At 56.9% G+C, this 26,206-nt stretch overlaps 1 protein-coding gene across 1 annotated transcript in view; it reads right to left on the bottom strand.

Moving 5' to 3' along the window:
* Window positions 1-11,459: 11,459 nt before the first annotated feature.
* Window positions 11,460-26,206, bottom strand: part of CACNG3 (calcium voltage-gated channel auxiliary subunit gamma 3) — a 70,612-nt gene continuing 55,865 nt past the window's right edge. The window contains exons 2-4 of the mRNA XM_075899915.2: window positions 20,614-20,697; window positions 15,952-16,092; window positions 11,460-13,000 (exon numbers count right to left, since the gene is read on the bottom strand). Of these exons, the coding sequence (XP_075756030.2) occupies window positions 12,489-13,000; window positions 15,952-16,092; window positions 20,614-20,697 (737 nt within the window). The 3' untranslated portion in view covers window positions 11,460-12,488. The remainder of the gene's footprint in view (window positions 13,001-15,951; window positions 16,093-20,613; window positions 20,698-26,206) is intronic.

Here is a 26,206-nt window from a genome sequence, read left to right as displayed (position 1 = left end):
TGAAAACTGCTGTCATGTCCCCTCTCAGTCTTCTCTTTTCTAAACTAAACAAGCCCAATTCTTTCAGTCTTCTCTCGTAGCTCATGTTCTCTAGGCCTTTCATCACTTCTGTTGCTCTTCTCTGGTCTTCTCTCCTTCAAGACTCCACTGCAACTGAACTGCTGCTGAGCTTTGCAATGCCTTTTGTAGGCCTCCCTGGCCTCTGATTGGCCAGTTTTTTCTGGCCACTGTAGCTTTCTGGAAGACTTCTCTTTCTGGGTTAGGGCCTTGTCCACCCCATCACAGAGGGCTGACTTTTTAGTTAGAACCGCTGTAGCCAGGAACTTCCAACAACTCTTCTTCAGACAAAGGATAATAAACATGGACGGAAGATCAGGAATGTGTTGGAACCAATTCCAGGGGTAACTACGTTTGCTTGTGGAAAAGGTAAAAATTGAAGCATGCGCGGAAAAAAACCAGGAAGGTGCAAGAGCAGACACTGTAAAACTGGAGGACTTTGCAATCTGTTTGTGTTCCTGACATGGTACGCATGTATACATGTGCTTACCCAGGTGACGGAAACAGATCTAGGGGATCCCTTTAAAGTTGGCTTCTTTGGTTGAGTTCATGATAAAGCACCTTGGGACCCAAGCAAAGGAGTCTGTTACACTATTACAGAAAATCCTTTAACGTGTTTGATAAATCTTGTTCTGAGAATGTGGAGTTATGAATCTGCACTTAAATAAAGTGATGCAAACATGCTACTCTCTAGTCTAAGCTATCAGTCAAAGAGAACATGAACCCAGCTGTACTAAAAGCCAGCTTCTGTTAAATGATGTTTGCAAATCACTAATAGCGATAGTTTATCCTGAAGTGCTGGAGGGAAAAACTCCAAGTATTTTATGGTTGTGCATAATTCAGATTTAATTTCTAGGGACCCTTAATTTGAATATTGGTAGCTTTAAGGAGATGTGTATTTTTAATGGATTTTAACAGAAATATTAACAGAAACGATTCGCATAAACAGTTATTTCAAACGTTGCATGTACAAAATATTGAGCTTATAGACTGGTTATCCAACTTTATTATTGAAGCAAATAGCTTACTGCTTTTAAAAAAGGATTAGGCAGCTGTGTTAAAAAAAGAATGGCCTCCGGAGTTACTGATGAAAATGTAAAGAGAATTAACTCCCATGCTTCAGGGCACCAGCTGAGCCTTAGCGAAGGTCAGGAAGAAATTGCTATGCCCATTGTAAAGTATCACTAATTTAGGTTTCAATCTTGCATGCCACTGATGAGTTACACCTTCCTCTGCATTTTGTGTCATTGGTTAGACGGAAGGCTAGATGGAGCATGGACATATTCTGATACAGTAGCTCTTTTATACGTATTTAATTTGATTTGGGTTCATTTAAAAATCAACCTCACAAGCAAGCAAACTCCCCAAGCAAAACAATAAAAAATCCCCCTGCTTAGAGAGGAAAACTGAGGCGGCTTACTAAGATACTAAGCTCTTTGGGAGAGGGACAATTTTTATGGGGTGTTTGCACAGGACCGGGCACCATGAGGTCCGGGTCTAAGGCTGATGCTCCTAGCAGCTACTGCAATGCAAATCAACAGCTATAATTTAAATGTGCCACTGGGAAAATTCATCCCTCTGCAGAGGGCCAATAGTAGGCCAAGCTCCCAGTTCAGCCCTGCAAACAGTGGTGGGGCTTACGTGGTAGCTAGGCCTTGTGGTCCATTAAAAGAGGATCCTTTAAAATGTAGATTTTGACTACGAATATACAGCATCGCAACTCTCTCTCTCTCCTGGACACTAACCTCCCCTCCTCACCCGCACCCTGTTCTAAAATCTGATTTGTCAATTTTATATGCGTTCACTTTTTTGGATTGTATCCTTTCGTATATATGGTCATGCCACTTTTCTTCCACTATTTGATCTGAGGAAGTGGGTCTGGCCCACGAAAGCTCATCACCTAATAAACCATCTTGTTAGTCTTTAAAGTGCTGCATAGTCCTGTCTTTTGCTCCTTCTCCTGAGTGAGGAGCCTGGTTGTCTTATCTGAAATACCCAGCGAATTACTCAGAGCTCTACTTTCTTTTCAGAAATGTAGTGATGAAATGTCTCCTTGCTTTAAATGCAAAATACGTAGAGAAATTATGGAGGGAAAGAGGCGTTTGCAACTTTCATTTGTTTGGTCAAATGCACGAGGAAGAAGATACGAAAGTTATGGTGATCTGCTGGGTGGTTGGTGTTAACTTTAAGGAAGAGCAGCTGGAATGAGAATTCCATCCGCATATTAGAATTCTGAACAGCTAAACCTGTAACAGGGTCTGTCGCCTTTGAAAGCAACCAGACGAAAGCAGGAGTGAATATTGAATGAAGGGTTCAGGGTGGCTTTCAACTTGCAGAGTATCAAAGTTTCTATGATCAGAAGTCTCTAATGATTTACTTAAAAGAGGTTCTCTAAGTGCATTGATCCTGTCAGTGAGCAGAGGCGGGTTTTTGGATCTTGCAGGCTAGGCAGTTTTGTTGGAATATCTGGGGAGCTGGGCTGGATTTGTGGGTAGGGTCGTAATTTAGCTCGACGTTTACCTGTTTTACATTCCCCTCTTGCGAGCCGAGGTAACAGCGACTCCTCGTGTGCTGAAGTTCTGTGCGTGTGCTGCATGGCTCCCAGCGCGTGACAGGGGCCTCTTCTGTGCAGAGAGCTAGGTTCGAGCAGGGTGGGGCTCTCGGGCTCCCAGTACCCCCAGGCGTCTCGCAGATGGTTACTTGGCTGAAAGGGAGTCTTGCGTGGCCTGTGGTGAGCTTGGCCTTCGTATTAGGGATGTAAAATCCTGTTTAATTTGTTAACCGGTTAACCAATTACAGGGCAGGGCGGTGGCCCCACCACCCACCGCTTGGCTGGAGCGGCCCCCCTCACTCACTGTAGGCAGGGACTGCACCAGCCCTGCCAGTTAATGTCACCGTTAAGGGTGAGGCTACTGGTTAACCAGTTACACGCTCACATCCCTACTTCATAGAAAGCAGAGCAGCATCTGAGTCCCGGGACTCCGCCCGCTGCAGGACCAGCTGCCTGGGAGCCACCCGCTCATGCCCAAAGCGAACGGGCAGAGCAGCCCGGTCTGATTGCTCTTCCCCGGGGCCGCCTCCCATTTCAGTTTGTGCTCAGGCGTGGCATCTCGTGCAACCCTTTGTGCCATAGACCATGTGTCATGCCCTTCCCCCCACCCATGTTATGAAACTCGGCTTGTGAGGACGCATCAGTGCGAAGACGCGTTAGGTAAAATGCATCATGCGATGGGAGGTTTTCAAAGTGACAGCCTGCTGGATGCGCACACTCTGTCTCTGTGCAGGCACCATGCTCAGGTCTGTTTATAATTGTAATTGTGCTAACGAGGGCCCTTACTGACGCTCCAGAAACGTAATGGCTCTGTGCACAAGGTAACGATGTGTGATTGGTTTTGTTTTTCCTGTAAGCCCAAACTCTGGTTGGCCCTAGAAAGACATGTGACCATGACACCTGGTCCTGGACTCCATCTTGAATCTGGTATTTTTCGGGGAGATTAAACAAAGGGCTCTCGCCCTGGGGAAAGGTCTATTTAGGGATCGAAAGCAGCCAGGTTTTAGTCTTCAACTGGCTTTTGAAATTGCCTCCCTGCCCATAGCGGATACACAGGAAGAAACCTGAAAACAAAGAACTCTAAAGGCACAGAGAGCTGTAGACCCAGGCCACAAAGAGGGGGAAAAATCAACTCTGCCTTGAAGCACTTTACCTGAAACAGGGATAGAGGGGTGAGGAATACTCTTTGAAACAATTTATCTTAGTGTATTAGGCTTAATTGGCATTTTTCATAGGATCCTAGGGCTGGAAGAGACCTCAGGAGTCATTGAATCCGGCCCCCTGCCCCAAACCGGACCAATCCCAGCTCAATCATCCCAGCCAGGACTTAAACACCTCTAGGGATAGAGATTCCACCCCCTCCCTGGGGAACCATCCCAGTGATTCACCCACCCGCCTAGGGAAATCGTTTTTCCTAATATCCAACCTAGACCTCCCCCCCTGCAAGTTGAGCCCATTGCTCCTTGTTCTGCCACCTGCCCCCACTGAGAACAGCCTCTCTCCAGCCTCTTTGGAACCTCCCTTCAGGCTGCTCTCAAATCCCCTTCACTCTTCTGCAGACTTAACAAACCCAAATCCCTCAGCCTCTCCTCATAGGTCATGCGCTCCAGTTCCCTCAGCATTTTGGTTGCCCTCCGCTGGACCCTCTCCCATGTGTCCACATCCTCTCTGTAGTGGGGGCCCCAGAATTGGACACAATTGCTTATTTTGGCTTAGTAACTTACTTTGATCTGTCTGTTTTCACTTGCAATCACTTAAATCCCACTTTTTATACTTCATAAAAACACTTTTGTTTAGTATCGAGCCCAATGTAAATAAATGTTACCTGGCGGGGGAGGGGAGAAGCAACCAGTGTGCATCTCTCTCTTCTATTGCTAAAGAGGGCTGACCTTATGGACTAGATGCAGCGTAAAGCTTTTCTACAGAGTAAGATGGATTTGTCTGGGGTTTCGGTTCCTTTGGGGGGTTGGTGTCCTGGGAGCTTAGCCATTTTAGCTGAGCCCTCTCAGAACTGAGCTGGTTCACTGTCTGTGTTGCTCTACGGGCATTTGGGGGAGGCAACCCCAAGTCTACGTCTTAGCTGGGGGAGACCAGAGCTTTTGGCCTAGCAGGACAGGGTGGTGGGGAGCCCCAGAGAGCAAGAAGGTGGGTGTCAGTGGCTTGAGCCCCACACTGGTGGACAACCCCAAGGGGATTTCTGTGATCCAACCTGTCACAGTGCACATGAAGCTATCCAGTAGTTCCCAGTTTGAGTTTCTGGAATAGGTTTGGGGCATGGTTACGTTTTTTGTCAGAGATCTGTGATGGAGTGGACCAGGGCCTGAGGCCCCCCAATGGAGGCCTTGTGGTCCTGCCACATCCCACCCCAAAAGGCAATAGAGAAGTCCTCTGAGCCAGCTAGAGAGGCTGCAGAAGCAGCCAATCAGGGGCCAGGAAGGCCCTATAAAAGGAGCTGCAAGACTTCGGGCAGTTCAGTGCCTCTGGAACCCTCAAGCTGGGCAGAGCGGGAGACTGTCTGATAGAGAGCGCGGCAGCACCGCAGATGGCTCTGAGGGGAGATCGCATTGGAGACTGATGCGCTATGTTGGGACGTTGAGACGCAGCCCTGAGGGAAGGGTGAGGACGCTGCCTCCAGGAGGGGAAGCCCTGGGAGCACCGCTCTTGTCCAGAGTGGGGAACAGACTGAACTCGGAGACGCCACAGAAGGCACCGAGAAAGGGCCCTATTAAAGTGTCCCCCGGAAGGCTTGGTTTGAGCGCACACGGGGTGTGTGACACGGCCAGAGGGCTGAGTCGCCAAAGGCGGCTTCCAACCAGGAGTGCAGGCTCAACACGCTCGGGGTGTTCACAAGAGGTGAGCGCCGTCCCCGTACGAGATCCTTTCGCCCCATCCCGCCACCTTACATGGGCCAAGTGTGTCAACCGCATCAGCAGTCTCCTGCTGCGATTAGTGTAACCGCTCCATGGCTAAGAGCCCATGACCGTGCCCATGGTGTACCTGCCCCACACGAAGGCCCGTTGAGTCTAGCACTAGGGTCTCTATCCCCACTCTTGACTTCAGCCACTGTATAACCAGCTTCCTCCAGGCCAACCTTGTCCTGTGGAAAGCCCTTTGTCACAAACCCACCCCCAGTACGGCTGAAGGGCGGAAGGAAAGGTTTTCCCAAGCCGCTTCTATTTAAGCGAGACGACTTTCCTTTCTCACACTTGTGGATTTATTATTGATAAGGATGGAATTTTCAATATTTGGCCAGGGTGCGCAGACCTAAGATTTGTGCCTGTGTCAATTGAAAGACAGAAACAATAGCAGATTTCCTTAGATGTTACACAGCCGACCACCCAATGGAAGAAGTCGTATGATGCCTCTGTCCACAGACTGACTTTACATGGCAGGTAAATTAAGATGCTTCTTTCTTCTGTGTCTTTTTTCCCTGCAAGTCTTCTCCCTCCTTTGTTTTTTAAATATTTCCACCAGATCTAATTGTTCCACTTCCTCAACTGTTTTTAATACATGCAATCAGCCACTACTGCAATTAAGAGGCTTAATTAGCATCTGAATAGTTCTTCTTACACACAAAAAATCATTGCAATGGTAGCAAATAAACCTTAATGAAGACAAAAAAAAATCTTTAGAGTCTACATCCACTTGTAATCATGATCTTTTATTGTAAAAACTTCCCTCGCGTTCGATTGTTTGAATAGCTCTTCGAGGGATGCTTCTGTATGCAGAGCTAAAAATGAGATGCTAAGCAGTGTGCCCTGAACATAGCCACACACCCAGCATTCCCTGGGCGGCTGCTCCAAAGAGATTCAAATTAGCAGCGGCTTAGCACAGAGCCCCTAGCAAGGGTCTGTGTTTCTAGTGGTGGTGCACATTCACACATGCCTCGGTGCACGTAAAAATGTTATTCTGCACATGGACTAGAGCGAACACTGGCACCAGATTCCAACAGGCTGGACTCTGCGCCAAGGGAGAGTTGTGCTCTGCATAATGAATGATCTGGAGAAAGGGGTAAGCAGTGAGGTAGTAAAGTTTGCAGATGATACAAAACTGTTTAGGATAGTCAAGACAGAAGCAGACTGTGAGGGACTCCAAAAAGATCTCACCAAACAGAGGGTATGTCTACACTACCCTCCTAATTCGAACTAGGAGGGTAATGTAGGCATACCGCACTTGCAAATGAAGCCTGGGATTTGAATTTCCCGGGCTTCATTTGCATAAGCCGGGTGCTGCCATTTTTAAATCCCGGCTGGTTCGAACCCAGGGCTGCGTGGCTACACGCGGCATGAACTAGGTAGTTCGAACTAGGCTTCCTAGTTCGAACTACCGTTACTCCTCATGAAATTCAAATCCCGGGCTTCATTTGCAAGTGCGGTATGCCTACATTACCCCGCTAGTTCGAACTAGCGGGGTAGTGTAGACATACCCTGCGAGAGCATGCCAGGTCTGTTCTAGTTCTGCTTTGGCGTGGTTCAGGCTGGGTAAGGCCGCAGCGTGTGCACTCCTAGGGCCAGGCTCTCGGGGCAGCATGCGTTCATGTGCACGCTGTTAGCAAAAGGAAAATGATGAGGGGTTTGGAACAGGTCCCATATGCAGAGCGATTAAAGAGACTGGGTCTTTTCATCTTAGAAAAGAGGAGACCAAGGGGGGATAGGCTAGAGGTCTATAAAATCATGACTGATATGTAAAAAGTGAATAAGGAAAAGTTATTTACTTGTTTCCACTATACAAGAACGAGGGGCCACCAAATGAAACGAATAGGCAGCAGGTTTAAAACAAACAAAAGGAAGTTTTTCTTCATTCAGCACACAGTCAACCTGTGGAACTCCTTGCCAGAAGATGTTGTGAAGACTATGATTTTAAGAGGGTTCAAAAAAGAGGTAGATAGATTCATGGAGGTTAGATCTATCAATGGCTATTAGCAGGGCTTGCTAAGCGGCGGCGAGCTCTGCTCGCCAGCTGCGCGGTTTAGCGCGCTGCGCATGCGTAGACCGCACTGCACATACGCTGATTGTGCTACGGTGCTGTGCCGGCTTAAAATCTATTCGCCATAGGCGAGTAGATTGACTAATTTGTCGAGCCCTGGCTATTAGCCAGGATGGGTAGGAATGGTGTCTCTAGTCTCTGATTGTCTGGAAACATGCACCATGGTGATCAGACCTGTCCCACACAAGTAAATGGGCAATGCTCAGTGGCTGAACTCGCCATCAGAAAATCCTGGCATTGCTTCCCCGTGCGAGGGACTGAGCCTGGGCACCATGTCTTCAGCTGCAAGGGATCCAACGAGCCGGGAGGATCTCGACGGGGCAGAACAGCAAGAGCCGGGGTGTGCTGGGACTTCCGACCCCACACTTGGCCACGTTGGGTTCCAAGTGACTGGGTCATTCCCCCCACGCATCTTTCTGGGGTGGGCAGATGGGGCAGGATGTGCATTACCTGTGTCCTGGCTAAATGCCCCAAGTTTGGGGCAGGTGGGGCAGGGGACACGCATTCAGCACAAGGGGCTGCAGTTCTGGGCTGGGGAGACTCCTGGTCTAAACAGATCCCCGAACTGTTGCTGTTTGGTTGCTGCTTTCTGGCGTCTCCACAGCAGGGATTCCAGTGGGACTGGCAGCTAGGGTTCCCTGCCTGGCTGCGCCACTGCATTGCTGAGTCACCCTGGGCATGTCACTTACCCTCTCTGTGCCTTAGTGGATGGTAGGTGTGATCATCCTTCTCTGTCTCGCCAGGGGCTGGAGTGCTTTGACCGTTACAGTTTGGGAGCCCCCGGCTCTGTGTGCAGCGCAGAGCACAGTGCAAACACCAGCTGTTTAAAGCTACGCGGGGCAGGGGAAGGCCCTTTCCCTGCGGCAGGGAGAGGCTCCGGCGGCAGGACGTTGTACTGCTGAGACTAGCAGTGCAGACGTGGGTGGCAGCGTTTGGGCGAGCAGAGCGCTGCACAGGGAGCATCCCGGGAGGGCTCAGGCTGGGGGAGTACTGCAGCCCCTAACCCGGGGCTGTCTCCACTGCTGTGTACACCTGGGCTGGTGGGGCAGGTGGTGTCCGCTCTGCACAAGCCCTGCTCGGCGTGTGCTTGGCTTGGCCCTAGTAAGATGCTGATGGGGGCGTCTCCGTGCACATTTCAACTCTCCCGTGCAGGAGCCGCAGCCTGCATGGCCCTGGGGCTGCGTCACCTGGCCCTGGAAGATGCCTGCTTGCTGGAGATGGTTTGGATGCAGCTGGAGTGCCAAGCCCATAGGGCTAATTTCCAAGGGCAAATAAATTCCTGTGGTGGGGCAACTGCCCCACACTGGCTGGAAGGGGTGAATGCAGGCAGGAGGGAGCCTGTGTAGAGCCCTGGCCAATGAGGGAGAGGCTTTCAATGAGCCAATCAGGGTGTAGCTTGCTGGGGCAGTCCTCTATATAAGGAGCTGCCCAGCAGAAAGAGCTAGTTAGGCTCTGACCAGGGAAGGGGCAGGGTGTGGTTCCCAGGGGAGCACCTTGGCCAGGCTCAGCTCGGCTCGGCTCGGCTCAGGGGGCTAGCGAGGGAGGCTCCCGCCTGACCCCTGCCGGGCTGTGGCCTCACAACAAGGGCCAGGAGGGTGCAGGCGTGCCAGGGGCGGTGGCTCAGGGGGCAAGAGGCAGTGAAGGGAGCAGAGGGGGCAGGACAAGGCTGCTGCTGGAGGCTCACTGAGTTGGGACCCAGAGTAGTGGACAGGCCTGGGTCCGCCCCCCTCCCCCCACGTTACATCACACTTGGCCACCAAGCGTGGCCCATGCACCCTGTGGCTGGCCCCTGAGACAGAGGGGTGGGGCTTGGTTGGCCACAGCGGCAGTAGAGCCTCAGGACCTGGCTCGTGTTAGGCCGTTCTCCGGTACATGGAAGCCCATAACTAAATATACCCCCCCCCCCCGCCATGCGGGTGCTTCTATTTAAGTCGCCCCTGAACCTTCGCTTTAAAGTAAAACCGACTGAGCCCTTGAGTCTCCTGTGGCAGGCTTCCTGAGCCCGTTCTCCTGGCTCTTCCCCGAACACTCCCCTTTTTAAGAGCAACCTACTCTTCAATTGTAAACCTCAGAAAGGGATGCGATTTTCCAGCGCCGGTCACCCAGGGTTAAATAGAGAGGTTAAAACAACTCTTCGACTCCTATTCAAGGTTCCCTGTTGATGCCTCCCAGGATCGTATTAGCTCTTTTGGGCACAGCATTGCCTGGGGAGCAATGTTCCCTCTAATTGTTTCCATTCACATGCAGAATAAATTTTATGTGCACTGGGGCATGTGAAGATGTGCACCACCGGTAGAAACACAGGCTGCCGGCTGTGGGGCTCTGCTAATCAGCTGGGCGGCATTTGAATCTCTCCTGGATGGCTGCCCAAGAGCTCAGCTTATGGGGAACACAGAGGGGAAGTTATATTGAGCGGACTGTGATCTCCATGCCACCCCTTTTCAGAGTCCCTGCTCCCTGGGATCGAGTTTCCCATCCTGCCAGTGTGGCTGCATTCCCTGCTCCTGGATGTATGTGTTTACACTGTAAACCACGCACGTGGTTTGCAGGTCTCAGTGACCCCTCCGCCCAGCTTTGCACCACCTGCCAACGTTATCGGTGAGGATTGAATGTTTCCTGCCAGCTCACCGATAAATGTGTTAAACAGCCTAGAGCCAAGAACAGGGCCCTCCAGGATCCCGCTGGAGACCCGCACGCTGTGACGACGCCCCGCTCACGACGACGCTTTGAGACCAACCAGTGAGCAGCTTTTAATCGGGGCCCCATGTTCATTATTGATCTTTCTGGTGGTTTGATCAAACTGCGGTGTGCTTCCGTGCCAAAGGCCTTACAGGTGCCTCCCACCGTTCCCTTTAGCCATGAAATGCGGCAGCGCCTCACACAGGGGTGAGTGGCTTTGTAGGATGGAGCTGCCGGAGATCACAGGGGGGGCCTAGAGAGAGAGCTCAGAGTTCGAGTGAGTACCGAGAACCCCAGCACTCATGGTGGCAGGGACGCAGCCGTGCTAGGGGAGTGGATCTATTTCTTGTACGGGGCTGCTTCAGCCACTGAGAGGCGCTGGGAACAAATGCGCAGAACGACCCGGAGAAGGCTTAGTCAGTGGAATACTCCAGGGCGCAGTGCTTCACGCCTTCCCGACAGGGCTGCAGCGGCAGAGCTGGGCTCTGGTCAGAAAGCCCCCTGCTCACCACCACCATGTGCTGCTGCGGGCTTAGCCCCTCACTCAGCTTGGGAGAGCTGAGGATCCTAGGATGGTAAAGCCGACTAGGGCGGGCAGAGCCCTCAGGAGTCACCGAGTCCAGCCCCCTGCCCAAGGCAGGACCAGCCCCAACTCAATCAGGCCAGCCAGGACTTGTCAAGCCGGGACTTAAACACCTCTAGGGATGGAGATTCCACCCCCTCCCTAGGGAACCCAGCCCAGCGCTTCCCCACCCACCTAGGGAAATCGATTTTCCTAATCTCCAACCTTTAGACCTCCCCCACTGCAACTTGAGCCCATTGCGCCTCGTTCTGCCACCTGCCCCCACTGAGACCAGCCTCTCTCCATCCTCTCTGGAACCCCCTGCAGGGAGTTGCAGGCTGCTCTCAAATCCCCCCTCACTCTTCTCTTCTGCAGACTAAACAGACCCGAATCCCTCAGCCTCTCCTCGCAGGTCATGCGCTCCAGCCCCTAATCACTTTGGTCGCCCCCCGCTGGACTCTCTCCAGTGCGTGCCCATCCTTTCTGTAATGGGGGGCCCCAGATGTGTGGCATGCGTTCCTTTGCTTTCTCTGCTGCGCCGTCTCGGAAGGCGGGTGGGAACGTCTGAGGTGCTAGTGCAGAGTGCTTTGTGGGACACGTTTCCCAGCTGTTCACAGCAACGTGCGAGAGCGCTGCCCTCGGAGCCAAGTAACGGATTAGCCGGACTGGACTTTTCTTTATTGTTGTTTTTCTCTTTAATCTCCCAGTCAGGTTGAGACATTCTTCATTACAGACTCATACACCAGTGACCCACACCCCCCCCAGAGGCTCCGGTTCAAACCCAGTTTCTGCTAAACTCAGCTGAGGCCACCCCTCCCTCCCTTGTGCCCACACGTTCACTTGTGCGTGCGTGTGTTCATTTTAGGGAGCTATTTCTCGCTGTGTAACACTAGCGGGTCATCAAACGTTGTCTGGTTGCCGCCGTTCTGGAGGGAATCTGCATCTGAGTCCATTTACCCGATGGGGATGGACTGCGCTCTGCCCCCACGTCTCCCCACTGAACAGCTCATCCTAAGCCCCCGACCGTTCTCCCAAGGCCGTGCCTTCCAACCCACCATGACGAAACTGGACTCCAAGCGATTGAATGCATGCACGAAATGCCAGAAAGAAGCCCTGCCTTACGAGAAGGCCAAATGTTTAAAACGGCGCGCGGGCTCGCGATGTTAGCCAGTTCAGTGCTTCGTACCCGGAACTTCTAGGCAATTTCGCAGAAATGTAACTACCGGATGAATGGTTCTCACGCATGAGGCTGTCTCCAGCGTTATCGTTGGGACAGAGAGCGAAGGTAACACGGTGGCTGTTATGATCAACATGAACACAGGTGGCTGAGATGTCACTGTCCCAGAGGCAGCTGGAAACCACCCTGCCAGTCCGCAAGGGCCTTCGACCCCGGGAGACACAACAACCCGAGGTCCCTGTCCTGCCACAGAAACGGGATTCTGGGATTCAAACACAGTTCAACCATGAACACAATGGCCTGGCAAGTGGCATTTAAGGGGTGGGGTGAGGCAAGGAGCCACTTGGGTTTGTTCTTTAAAAACGGAGCTTCACTGGTAACACCATCACAAGGACCATGTCATGCAGCCAGACAAAACGCCCCTCCCTACTCCCCTGGCTGGCTCAGCGCCCGAGGGCGTCCTGCGGAGAGCCGGCTCAGACCGGCGTGGTTCGTCTGTTGGCTGGGTTGTTGTGCAACGACTCCTTGAACTCTTTGGGGATGGAGTTATGGATCTGTAAAAAAGTGTGCTCCCGCTCCGAGTTGAGCAGCGTCCCCATGGTCACCTTGGACGGATCCCTGGAGAGGGTGAACATGGAGATGTCGGTGGAGGGGATGGTGCCGAACCCTTTGCTGACCGGGGACAGGTCCCGGGACCGGGGCTCTGTGGAGCGGGAGCTGGATCGCCTGCGGAACCGGTACCGGTAGGTGGGGAGGCGAGAGAAGGCCGACTTCTTCAGCAGGTCGGAGTGGGACTTGGCACGGATCTGGCGGTGCTTCTCAATGTATATGTGCACGGCGATCACGCCCACCATCTCGGCGATGATGAAGGACAAGGCGCCGAAGTAGAAGGACCAGCCATAGGAGTAGCTCTTCTTGGAGTCACTCTGCCCCGGGTCCCCAGCGTTTGCCGAGATGTAGACTATAATCCCAATTATGTTACTGAGACCTGAGAGGGAGAGAGAGAGAGAGAAGGAAGGAGGGGCTCCCTTTTCAAGCTGTACAAGTGGTGGGCTAAGAGAACCTCTCAAACCAGAGCAGGGAAGAGACTCAGAGCGGTTTTGTCTCGGTGTATTTCCGCGAAAGCCAAACCACGTGGTGGCGACAGATCAGCTTTGACAAACTTCAGCGGGAGGGTTCTGAGCCGCCGGCTCCCTGGTCACTTGACGAGACGGCGAGCGAGACGCCTCCACAGCCAGGCCATTACGCTCTGGAAATGGCGGTCTCACCACAATTTTGTGAAAACGTTTGAGGTGGAGCAAAAACGTGTCTGGAAACCTCAAACCTTGTCACAAAATGGACTTGTCACCCTGGGCCCGACACCAGGCAGTCCGGAGTGACAGCCACGTTCATTCCGCCTTCTAGGGAGGGCCGGGTCCACTGGGGCTGGAGTGTTTCACAACGTGGGCAAACACCGAGCAGGGAGGGGATTAGGAGCCCCCTGCTCTCCACATGGTTATCTCTGGTCTCTGGCATTCAGGCTCCGGCCTGTCCTGAATCCAGAGGCCTGGCACTGGTGGCAGGGGTGTTTGGTTTTTTTTGAACGTCAGGATTTCTTGAGTCTGGGTAAGACCCTCAGGCCTGGCCTACACTAAAGGGGAAAGCTGACTTAAGAGACGCAAACCCAGCTTCGTATCCTAAATCGCGTTTTTGCGCCGTCTACACAGGAGCAAGCGCTCCCATTGGCTTCCCTTACTCCTTGTGAGGAGCAGGACTGCCGGCGCCAACGGGGGAGCCCTCGCAGTTCAAATTAGCGGCTCTTCACTAGACCTGCTAAGTCGAACTCCGGAAGATCGACCGCGGCAGCGTCCACCTTCTGTGGAGCGTAGACGTGGCCTAAGGCCAGGTCTCTCCCTCGGGGCTGCCTCTCTGGGGTGACGCCAGACCCCCCTGGGAAGCTTCTGGGAGTCCCCTCTAGGACGTCTTGCTTGTTTGCCATCAGAGGAGCCAGCCACGGGGCATGTCCACACTGCGGCCTGGGCGTGTCCCAGTGTGGGCGGACAGACGCTCTAGTTTGAGCAACACGCGCAGTACAGCCAGGGATACACACGCGGTGGCTGGGACTGGCTGCCTGAGAGCAGACCTGCCTTGAACCCCTGGCCATAAACTGGGATGGGGGAGGACTAGCCCATCTGCCATGCGTGCTGCCCTCCAGGTCGCCATGGAGACGGGCCACTCCACAGGCCCACGCCAGGCAGGGCCCTGCGGGGACACCGATAACGGCACCAGCGGTGCTCGGAGTGAGGGACTTTTCGGCACCGCGTGCAGGTGCAGCGCTCGCGAGTTCTGCCTGGCGGCTTCCCGGGGGAGCCGAGCGGGTTTCTGCCTCCGCAGCGGAGCAGGCGTGGTGCTGTCAGACCCAGGGCCAATTGGCATTCGGATTTACTTCATGCCTACGTTCTGACTGCTGGTTTCCGGTCTATGTGTCGTGCTCCTGGCAGCCAAAGGAAGGAGACTGATTTGTCTCTTGAGGGGGAGAGAAAAGCCCCTAAACGTCCCCGTGAGAGGACGAGATACTGTCAGAAATTGATCTGCTAACCCGTCGGGAACCATTACACCCGGAAAAGAATGAACCCCAGGGCCCTGCTCGTCAAAAGAGCCCCTTTTTCCTCCAGAAACTGCAACTCCTCGCCCCACCCCGGCCTCATGCCCACATTCCCCAGCGCTCGGCTTTCACAGCTGGTTCAAAAGGGCTCCGCTCCCAGCCGGGCCCGGGGTGACCCACAGCCCAGCCCCCCTTCTGGAAACCGGCCTGATTGGTGCTGAGCTCCGGGGTGCTGAGTCTCGGCGCCTCGTTCGCCAAGCGTGAGTGGCAGGAGTCAAACTAGCAGCGTGCATGGCCAGCCGGAGCCCTGGGTCCCCTCCGAGATGGGCGCGCGGGTTCCCACGCAGGGACGTTGCACGGCTAATTTTAGCCCCACGGCATGGGCCCGAGTCCATCGGTCTGGACCCTGGGGCGTGGTGACGGGGGTGCCTCTTTGCAGCGTAGACGGACCCAGGGAGAGGGATGCTAAGAGCTGTGCAAACGTGGCCCATGTGGTACCAACCAGCCGGAAAGAGGCAGGGCCCCTCTCGCGAAGAGTCCCCGAGCCCTGCAGGGGAGCAAGCGCGCCTCGCGCCTGAGGGACGGGTTCCAAACCCAGCCCCGGGAGCCGATCTCTCCCGGCCCTCGGCCGCTACAGGCTATTTGCTACGGAGCCCGGTTCAGTTTCTGAGGCACCCGCCGGGGTTAGTCCCCACCAGCGGCTCCGAATCCAGCGGTTCAGATCCAGCCAGGGCCGGGAATGAGCCGACGTCGCTGCATGTGCCTTGGTGGCAACCTCCCTACAAAACCAACCTGTCAGCTGCCTCGGCCGACAGGCCACGCTCCCCTTGCCGGGGCAGAGGCACCCCAGTCTCAGCCGGGGGGGCGGGGTGATACTAGTGTGTCCCTGCCTGGGGGACGAAGGGCCAGAGATTTGCTGAGGTCTGAGCGCACCGAGCCAGACGGGAACCCCTAGCCTGGCACGCCCTGGCCTCCCGGGGTCTCCCTCTGGGCCGGAGGGGAGTTCAGTCTCCGTGGACTCCCCTGCCCGGACAGACGCGTCAAGCAGCGCTCTCCACCTCCTTCCGATCCCTCCCTACGGCCCACTCCTACCCAAGGCCTCGGTCCGTGCCCTCCAGTAATGGCCCGGCCCGGGGCCAGCTGGGAACGCCACCGGAATTGTATCTCTGGATTAGAGGCCTTAACCGAACCCCACCTCTGACCCGCAACCTGTTGACCCCCCACTCCCGCCCCCTCGGTCTGCTCCTCGCTCCCTCGGCTCGTTTGCAACCCCCAGCTCTTAGGCCTAGCGGGTGGAGGGGGGGGGCGGCGTCTCGCCACGTGCCTGAGCCGTTGTGCCTTGGGCGGGCGCTTACCTGCCGAGACAAAGAAGATCCCGGCGCTGAGGATCACGTTGTGTTTGCTCTTGTAGAACTCGCTGGCGGCCACGCACAGGCCCCCGAAGAACAGCAAGGCCACGCTCAGGATGGGGAAGATGCTGGACGCCCTCACGGCACCTAGCCGGGGGAGAGGACAAGGGCCCGGTGAAAATGCGCCGGCAGCTCCGGGGCGCGTCCCAGGCTGGCGATGGAAGGGCTACGTCCCGGGGAGCCTGGCGTCTGGGTCAGGCCAGAGGCGCTGATCCTGCGCCCCTTAAAAATGAATGGCACGCACCCTAAGATCGGAGAAACCGCGCTCTGGGCGGGACTCGAGAGCTCGCCTGGGCCCACCTCGCCTGCTGAGGCAGGACCTAGCACCCTCAGCCCTCTGGGCCAGACAACGTGCCCCGAGACCCCCAGCGATGGGTCCCGCCTCCCCTGGACGGAGCTACCCTCCTGGCGCCTGTCCTCCTATCTCCCCTCAGGGGCCCTTGCTGCAGACGGAGCCCATTTCGTCAGCTGGCATGGAGAGCACTGGGCCCCGTGTTCTTCAGACCAACCCTTTGAGGTCAGCTCCCGGGTGCCCCCTCAGCCTTCCCTGCTCAAGGCTACAGCGGCCCCCTTGCTTCCCCCTCGGCCAGCTTCCCCAAACCTTCCGTCCTGCGTGGAGCTCTCCTCGGGCTCTCTCCACGCGCTCAGGACAGCGAAGGTTGGGGTGCTGGGGGGGCCCTGAGCTGGTTCTGACTCCTTGATGCTGCTGGTGTGAGTTAGAGCAGCCTAGAAGCCGCTCTCACTTCTGCCAGTAAGGGGGTGCAGGGCAAAGGAGGGTCCCTTTCCTCCAGGGCACCCTGTCTCGGGACACCCTGCCTTTGCCGTGAGCGGGTGGGGCCAGGGCTGACCCCAAAGGAGCGTTCCCCTCTGCAAGGCCTGTTCCCTGCTGGTGAGCTCTGTGCGGGTCGCACGGCCGGAGCGTTACTCGTGTGCGAGCCCTCCGGTGTCTCACGAGGCTGCTAATACTACGGAAGCCCAGTGGTGCCCAGAGCTGCAGGATCAGGGCCGAAGGTCATTCCCACGGAACGGGCCGGATTCTGCCCACGGTGACAAGCCCCGTCTGCTCCTTCGCCAGCTCCTGCAAAAGCCCCTCCCTGGCCCGCCCTCCCCAGTTCCATTCCGCCCTGGGGCTAGCTTGGCAGATAGGTCCCTGGGCCCCACTTCAGGGTCCATGAGCCAGCAGCGCCAACCAGCCTGGCGAGACAGGCCCCGCAAGTCGTGAAGGTGCCTTAAAGCCCAGGAGATCTGAAAGCGAACACAGCCGGGTTCTTTCTCTTTGCCTCCTGGGCTTTGCGCCTTGAGGGGGCTTGGTTTCCAGCTTTCGCCCCATCACCAGCGGGGCTGGAAATGTACCGTTGTATGTTAAACGGAAGGCTGAGATGCTGGTATAATCACATGACTCCAGCTGATGGGGCTTTCTAGGAAAAAAAGCCCTTGCCCCTCTTTAATTCTCCTGCAGAATACCTCGTCAGCCCAGCCGCTTCAGGAGCCGCTGTGGAGCCGTTCAGCCGAGACAGCTCCCGAGAGCTGGTCTTTTGGGTCAAGCCGCCAAAAGGGCCAACGTGAATTAATTCACCCAGCTCCAATCTGGTGCTCAAGCAAAGGCATTTAATGGACCATGCTCAGGTTTGAGGGTTTCTTCTTCCCATTAGAGCTGTTAAAATAAACCTGGGGAATACAGAGCTGCCCCATGAAAATGCAGTTCTGGGGTTTTTTAAAGAGTTTTTTTTTTAAAAACCACACACACGGGAGAACACAAGTTAACCACTAACCCGCCACCCTGAAACGCCTCTTAAAAACAACGAATGGTCCCGCAGTACCGTAGGCGACGTCTCCACTGCAGGCTGCTCGCCCAAGAGCACGTCCACACCTCAAAGCGCATCGCAAAAGCAATGTGCTGTTGTGCAAGAGAGCGTCCACACTGCATGGATGCGCTTGTGCAAGAAAGCTCGGATGGCCATTCTGTGAAAGCACCTCTGCTTTTTCCACTAGGGAAACCCCCTGCACAAGAAACCCCTCTGGAGCGTCCACACTTGCCTTTTTGTGCAATCGCTGTAGCGCAAAAGGGAGTTGTGCCGCATAGAAGGAGCATTACCTATACCAGCAAAAGCCCTCTCTTCTGCCATCTAAACTACATGCCTCCGTCGACGGAGGCATGTAGATTAGACAGATCGGCAGAGGGAAATGAAGCCGCGATTAAAATAATCGCGGCTTCATTTAAATTTAAATGGCTGCCCCGCTCTGCCGATCAGCTGTTTGTCGGCAGATCGGGGCAGTCTGGACGCGCCGCGTCGACAAAGAAGCCTTTCTTGATCGGCACAGGTAAACCTGGTTTCACGAGGCATACCTGTGCCGATCAAGAAAGGCTTCTTTGTCGACGCGGCGCGTCCAGACTGCCCCGATCTGCTGACAAACAGCTGATCGGCAGAGCGGGGCAGCCATTTAAATTTAAATGAAGCCGCGATTATTTTAATCACGGCTTCATTTCCCTCTGCCGATCTGTCTAATCTACATGCCTCCGTCGACGGAGGACTGTAGTCTAGACACACCCTTACTGTTGATTTACTTGCGCAAAAGCGCATTTGAGGGGTGGATGCTCCGCAGGTTTTTGCGCAAAACCCTTGCAGTGTAGACGTAGCCGTAGAGACCAACAGAACACGGCGCTGGGCTCATGAGCTTTCATGGGCACAACCCACTTCTTCAGCGGCCTGGAGTTTGTGGGGTTCCACAGAAATAGCAGAGGAAGGGGGGATGGGGAGGGAAAGGAGAAGCAAATTGGTAAAAGAACAGTCCGAGTGTCCAGGCTCGCTGAAGCTGCTGCAGTGGGTTCCTCTGCCACTGAACTCTTCCCCCGCCGAGCCCCTGAGCAGAACTGACGGCGTTCCTGGGAGCGCTACAGAGCCATGCCTTGGGAGCAGCCTGCGAGGGACGGGAGGCCTGGCAGGGGAGGTAGAGGCCCGCTGCCTGGGCAGTCCTGGTACATAGGGTTGGCCCATTTCAGCGCCGGGCAGCAGTGAGGCGCAACCTGCTAGACTAAGGGGCTCCCGAAAATTACGGAGACATGGAGAAAAATCCCCTTCCCAGCTCCCCAACTGGCTCAGGGCACGGGCTTGCTCTCGGCGCACGTTGCCAGCTGTGCAGAGGGGGCGGGCGTGGTTTCAGCTCTTCCCTGTCCCCCTGTGCTCCTTGGAGGCCAGGAGAAAGGCTCCACCGAGGTGCTAATACCTGAGAGTGCGACACCCGTGCCTGCTGATTTCCTTTGTATTTAGACACGGAATTGGTAAAGTAACCTCTTGCAGTGTGTGTGTGTGTTCAAGTGGTGTGCGTGCTCTCATGCATGGGCTTGCACTGCAGGTGTGTATAGACGGGCTATCGTGCATGCTTGTGCATGGGTGTTTGGTGCACATGGATACCACGTCTGCACGTGTGGGTGCACAGCTGTGAGTTTGTAACGCACGGGTCTCCACTTGCACGTGTGTGTTGCTGTGTGTATTTGCACACCCGTTTGTGGTGGTGCAAAAGGGCCTCCCACCTCCACTGTTAGGCCCCTTTCGTATAAACACCCCTTCGTTTGCTGGCTTTCCGGCTGCAGTGATTACTCGGCGCCCCTGGCTAGCTGCAGGGCTCTGCCTTGCCTGGGAGGGCTGCCAGGTCTGTTTTCATTCCGCCTCCTCGCCATCGACTGCTGTTGGCAGAAGAGCTGCCGGAGGCTTCAGCGCCTCGGCTCCCGGAATGCCAACAACGTCCCGAGCCGGCTGCAGCAACGCCGGGCCCAACGGCGAGGAAACGCTGCCAGAAAGAAGCCCTCTCGCTGCACCACGGCCAGGGCCTCGCTCCTGAGGCTGCAGCGGAGGATACCAGGCATCTTCCAGGAGTGGGATCCGCCCGCAGCTGCTTAATGAGCCCCGCCCAGCCAGGGGCTCAGAGCTCCGCGCACGGTGCTGCCTGGCTGGGTGGGGCTTGTTAAGCAGCTGCGGGGCCGTGCTGCCACGCAGCCTCCAGGGAACCCTGGGCGGGAGTCCTGGATAGACCTGGGAGGGCCACAGGAGAGATGTTTAAAGATGCTCATCAGCTGTAGAATGATTCCTGAGCGGCCCTGAACCAGAGAGTCTGCCAGACCAGGGGAGGTCAAGGCTCCCCTCCTGGCTGCCCCCAGCCCTGCCAGGGTTGCGCTGACCAGGGCTGTGTTCTCCACCGTGCTGGCCCACTGCCGCCGCAGCTGCACTTCTCGCTGTCCGCCCAGCCTCTGACCCTGTCCAGACAGGCCACGAGTGTTGCCATGGGTTTTAGAGGTGTAACCTGCACTGCCAAACGAGGTGCAGTCTCCACTGGGGGGGAGGCCAGGAAACCTCGCAGGCCCTTACTGATCTGCCGCCAAACGGCACGAGGGCGGGGGGTGGCTCAGGCAGCAGAAAGCTCAGCTCCTAGCCTGCTCCGGGCCTCACAAAGGGGGCATCGCTGGGTGGAAAGGAAAGGCACGGCCACGCTCCCAGGAGTGTCACCCCTTGGGAGCGCGATGCCGTTCATGTTCCGTGAGTTCGCGCTCTCCCCCGAGGGGCGCGTGCAGGCTGGGCGTGGGCCAGGCTAGTCGGCGGGGGGCAGACTTACGTAGGAGGTACTCGGCCGTGTCTTGTTCGTAATCCGCATCCTCCGGGAAATGGTCGATTTTTTTGCACACTCCTCGGAACGTTCCTAGGGAAACACAAAGCCGGGGGGCGTCAGTGGGCGGGCTCAAGCGCTCTCCAGCCCCACCCTGGAGATGAGCAGAGATGGCGCGTTGGAGGGCCATAAAGCCGCCTCCGGGCTGCACATGGTCACCACTGGGCAGGCCTCCGTCGGGTCTAACACCAGCAGCAAGGCTGCCCTGGGCATGACTCTGGACCTGCCTCCGTGGCCTGTCTCTGAGGATTTGCCTTTAAAACGCCCCCCTTCCCTGCAGGGCCTGCGTGGGGGGCAGGCCCCAAGATGCGGCTTTTCAGGACCATGTGGGGCTGTTGCCTTGCTGCGCTAACCACTAGGCCACAGTGGCTCCTGGACATTCCTGGGATGCTCGGGGTTGTGATTGTCCCCCAAGGAGCACAGCCCTGCTGCGCCGCAACAGCCATGTCTCTGGGCTGCCCTGGAAGCCTTGGTCCTGGTCGGGTGCGCAGCCAACCATGCACCGGGCCCCTCTCGGGCTGTGGCGCCCCAGTGGTCTCCCTGGGGCCGGGGGCCCGTTGGCGGGAATCCCAGGCCCCTGGCCCAGGGGTGGAGGGCGATCAGTGGAAAGGGTCACGTTCCGTCATTGCCCCTCTGCATGCGTCGGTACCGCGCTCTCGTGTGCCCCCTGCCTGGCTGGCCCTGCGCCCTGGCCGGTAGCGCTCCTTTCGGGGTTCTGCAAAGCATGCTGGGACACACTGGAACCAGGGTTCTGCCCCCCCCCCCGCTCCCCGACTTGAAGTGGTTTCCATCTGAAGCAAAATTTGCAATTTGGTTCAATGGCTCACAACCCCGCTCCCCGGGTATATTGGCAGCCGCTCCGGAAATGGGGGGGGGGCTCCTTTTGTGTGAGCGGCAGGGCCTCTGCTTCCTTCACCGCGCCCCGACAGCTGGGGTGGGACCCTGGTGGGGCCGGGGGCTGCTGCCCTGCTGAAAAACCAGCCTGGGGCCGCACAGAGCTAAGCAGCAAAAATATGTTAAAAAAACCCCAACCCCTCACTGGTGCGGCCCCCAACTGAGAGGGAGAAAGCCCCTCCCCACGCCCCTCGCGCACCACTGCCCGGAGGGGCCAGGCTAGTAGATTTTCTGAGGCCCCCCCCTCCCAGGCTCTGGGGTGAGGCTAAAAATGAGGGGTTCAGTGTGTGGGAGGGGGCTGCGGAGATGCAGGCTTAGGGGGTAGCGTCTGGGCGGGAGGGAGGGGGCAGAAGTGGGTTGGGAGGCTTGGGATGGTGGTAGGGTGCAGGGGTGGGGGGCTTGGGTGGGCGGTGGGGTGCAGGAGCAAAGTGAGGGTGGGGGGGTTGTGGCAGGAGCGACGTGGGGGTGCGAGGTCTGGCTGCAGGTGGGTGCAGGCTGGGGTGAGGGGTCTGCCCAGGAGTTAGCGGTAGGGGGTCGGTGGGAGAGGGAGCACAGGGCTGGAGTGCCAACACCGGGCCCCCAATGCTGGGGGAAGGACGTCTTGACCCTCGGGGGCCACATCCGACCCCTGGGCCTTCGGTTGCCCTAAGGGATTCAGCCGGCCTGTGGACTGGCTCCAAGCTGGGCCGCTTGCCCTCTGGCTGGCTGGCCGTGCCGCACCGGGGTCTGTCCTCAGCCCTGGTAGTACTCAGCAGTTCATTCCGGCTACCTTCGCACGCTGCCTCGTGCGACGTGACACACTCGTCCCCGCAGCCAGGCGGTGCCACCCCTGCCGCCCGGCGCACGCCCGCAGCCGAGGAACACGCCTTTGCTCTCCTCCGTTCCCGTCCAACCCAGCGGGGCTGGCCACGGCTGGCTCCCTGCCCTTCGCTCGGGCGGGGCAGAACTGCCCTGCAATTCCCGGTGCCCGTAGCTAAAACCCTCCCAGGCCTGGAAAGCCCCCGAGTGCCGGTAGGGCTGTGAGAGGGCGTGTACGGACGGAATCGTGTAAGCGCTGTTACGCTGGCGCGCCGCACGCACCGGCGCTGCGCCGCCCATGCTGCAGCCTCTACTACAAAGGCAGCAGCGTGGTGGGGGGGTGGGGACAGCTTCCCGGGAGCCAGTGCGTATGGGATGTACCGGGAGCCTGCATGTAACCGTGACCGTAAACTGCTAAGCCCAGGCGCATTGGTTAACCGCGTACACGGTCACACCGTCACAGCCCTAGTGACGAGCCCCTCGGTTACCCACCCGTCCGCCTGGGGCGGTGCCCATCCGATCCAGGGCAGGCGGTGCTAGCTCCTTCCTGGCCCAGGTCTGCTGTGCTAAGTACCCCCGCAAAGACACCGACCGCCCAGCCCCAAGCCCCACAGCAAACGGGCCACCCCTCCACCCCACCCCAGGGCTCCGTGTCTCGCTGCTGCCCTGCAATGGACAGACAGGCAGGCAGAGTGCTGGAGCTGGGGTGGTGGGTATAAGGCCGGGGGAGGCCAGCCCCCCTCCCCTGCCCCCCGACGAAGGGCTCGCATGTGAGTATCTGTCTGCCAGAGATTCACGGCCCCCGGCGTGACTGAAAGGAGGCCTGTGCCGATGCCTCACCTGGCATGCAGGTGTGTTTGGGTGCAGAGCAATTCCCGCAAACGTGAACCGATCAAAAGGCCCGGCGACTGCCCCTGCACGGGGCTGCCTCCTGGGAGAGCGGCTGGGAACGGCACCGGCAGCAGGACAGCCGCCTGGCCAGGTGTGGGACGAGAGAATCCGTGGGAAAAGCTGGCCTCATGGGTAGAGCCCTGCACAGCTGTAACAATGTGGGTCCGTGTCCGCTGGAAAGACCCGCGATCGATGCCCTGCCTGTGTGTGCAGCCGCATCCGCCTCTGTGCAGCAGCAGGCCGCCTCGCCGCGCCTCGCTCGGGTGGGGGAAATCGCGGGGGGTCATTGTCCCTCTCTGCTGGGCAGCGTGGTCAGGACAGGGTGCTACTCCTGCCTCCCCCCTGCTCCCTCTCCTCTGCCACTGCAGCGACGGCCATGCCACACGTGGGAAAGGCCAAAGACAGCTCACGTGCTATTTCACGGGGCTCCGTGTGCTTCGTGTCGTGTGAAGGCAGCAGCGGCCCAGATGTGGTGCTGGCCAGCGTTGGGGAGGGGTGTTCTGTAGCTGTTTGTGGGGACGGCTGGGAAGGAGCCGTCAGCCAAGCGACAGACCGCGCCGTGCACGGCGGACGTGCGAGAAGGGAGTTCCTGCACTGACCTCTAGCCCATGCTGTGTCTATCCAGAGGCAGGGTTGTCCGGGGTGCTGTCCGGGGGTGGCAAGAGCGCTGGATTCTACTTTTGGCTCTGCCACTGGTTTGCTGGGCGGCCCTGGGAAAGTCACTCCCGCTCGCTGGGTTTCTGTTTCCTCTTTGCCCCTGGTCTATTTCTACTCTAAACTCTCCAGGGCAGGGCCTGACGCTCACCGTGTGTCTGTACAGCACCTGTCGCTCACCAGAGGCCCCACTCCGGGATCAATAATAAATAATCATAAAAATCAGCCAGTAACTGCAGGGACCCGGGCAGCAACCTGAAAAAGCAGCCCCCCCCCCCCCGGGGGAGCAATGGCCGTGTGCCGGGCAGTCGTTTGTTTTACGGTAGGTCCCTTCCAATACACCCATCCCTGCAGGCCTCCAGCGCAAACACAGCCCGTCCTCCCCCCCTCCCCCCCCCAGTCCAAACAGCCCTCACGCCCGGCCAAACGAGCCCCCTACACGCAGCTGCTCCTCCAGGGGAGGTTTCTCCCAGGGCTACCGTCTGCCAGGGCCTTTGGTAACGGGCGTGCGTGCGTCTCCCTCGCCCCTCACGCGGGAAAGGGAGGGCTGTTCTCGCAGCAGCTCGGTGGCGGGAGGGTAGAACAGCAGCACGGAGCGCAGCGCTCCCACGGTCTCATCCCGCCCATGGCTGCCGAGGCAGCAAAGCCTCTGAGCTGGGGGCTCATTGGGCTCCGTCTGGCTTCCACGAAACTGCCTGCACAGCCCTTGGCTCAGAGCCGGGGGTGCCCTGGGCCAGCCTGTGGACGGGACGGCTCTGCCTGTGTTCCCCAGGGCTCCTGCCACATGCCAGTGACATCAAAGAGTATTTACAGGCTGTGAATCTACCCAGCGTGTGGCAGGAAATCAGCAAGCGAGGATTGCTGGCCGTGGGCCCTATAGGCAGAGCACCTGGGTGCCTGCCCAGGAGAGAGGTTGGTGCTACCCAGCTGATTGGCAGAGCGCCCACTGCTGGCAGCATGTGTTTCTCTTGGTGGTGCACATCTGCACGTGCCTTAGTGCACATAATTTATTCCACACAGAGATGGAGGGGGGACTAGAGGGCTCGCTGATTGCTATGGCCAGATGCGACATTCAGGATACCAGTAATGCTCCCGTGATGCGTGTCAATGTGTCCATTTCAAAGGGGGCTTACAGTAAGGGGTGACTGGACGTTAATAGAACGTTGCCGGCGGAGGCCGGGTCCCCCTCCCCACGGCCAGACAAGGAACCCCCTTCTCCAGCTAGGTAGTAGAACGGGAAAGAGCCTTGAGACGCGCACCGGGAGTGATCTGGGGGCTGGAACAGCTGCCAAGCAAGAGGCGATAAAAAGACTGGGACCGTTCTGCTGGCAAGAGGGCCTGTGACAGAAGGCTAGAAAAGCATGCCTGGTGACAAGGACGCTGTTATTTCCCCTCCGCATAACACAAGAACCTGAGCGCGCCCCCTGAAATCACCAGGCAGCAGGTTTAACACCAACACACGGACGTGCTTCCTGACATAGGGCACCAGCAACCTGTGGAACTCTTTGCCAAAGGATAACTGGGTTCAAACCAGAACTAGCTGAGTTCATGGAGGACTTGCCCCTCAATGGCTAGTAATCACAATGGTCAGGGATGCAACCCTGCGCTTCAGGTGTCCCCATAGCTCTGGCTGGCAGATGCTGGGATAGCGCAATGGGATGGATCGCGCCACCGTTGCTCTGTTCTGCTCATTCTCACAGAAGAACCTGGATGGCCACTAGCAGAAGACGGGGTACCAGGCTAGCTGGACCATTGGTCTGACCCGGTATAACCATTAATGTTACCAGGACTGTGCTGTGCATGCCCTGACCGCGTTGGCTGTCCCTGTGCGTGCGGCCCATGGGACGTGCGCCGTGGGGCACGCTGCACTAGTGGTGCCTGTAAGCTGAGCACTTGGGCACCACCCAGCTGACAGGCAAAGCTTCCACAGCTACCCACAGCTGCACCAAGTGTTTCTACTGGTGGTGCACATGCCTCAGCGCACAGAACAAAATGCATCCCGCACATGGATGGAAAAATTTAGAGGAAACGTTGTGGTGTACCATTACGGTGTGCCGGCCTGACTGCTCACAGAGAGCCCATGCTGTGGCCATACACGCACGTGTTTGCTGAGCCTCAGTGTGGCATGTGCGCGTCCAAGCCGAGAGGAGAAAAGATGCCGCGGGACTAGCTAGAAATTGCTTTCCCACAGCAGAACTCACGTTTCAAGCAGCCAAATTCAATCCAGATTGTCAAAAATGCAAATATTGTCAAATCACGAATAAATTCAGGGAAATTGGAATTCGTTCCACACATACGCAGTGCA

This window comes from Pelodiscus sinensis, chromosome 15 (genome assembly GCF_052426305.1).
Source record: "Pelodiscus sinensis isolate ZL-2025 chromosome 15, ASM5242630v1, whole genome shotgun sequence".
Classification (NCBI taxonomy): domain Eukaryota; kingdom Metazoa; phylum Chordata; order Testudines; family Trionychidae; genus Pelodiscus; species Pelodiscus sinensis.
The sequence above is the reverse complement of the archived record's forward strand: the minus strand, read 5'-3'. Positions and strand labels throughout refer to the sequence as shown.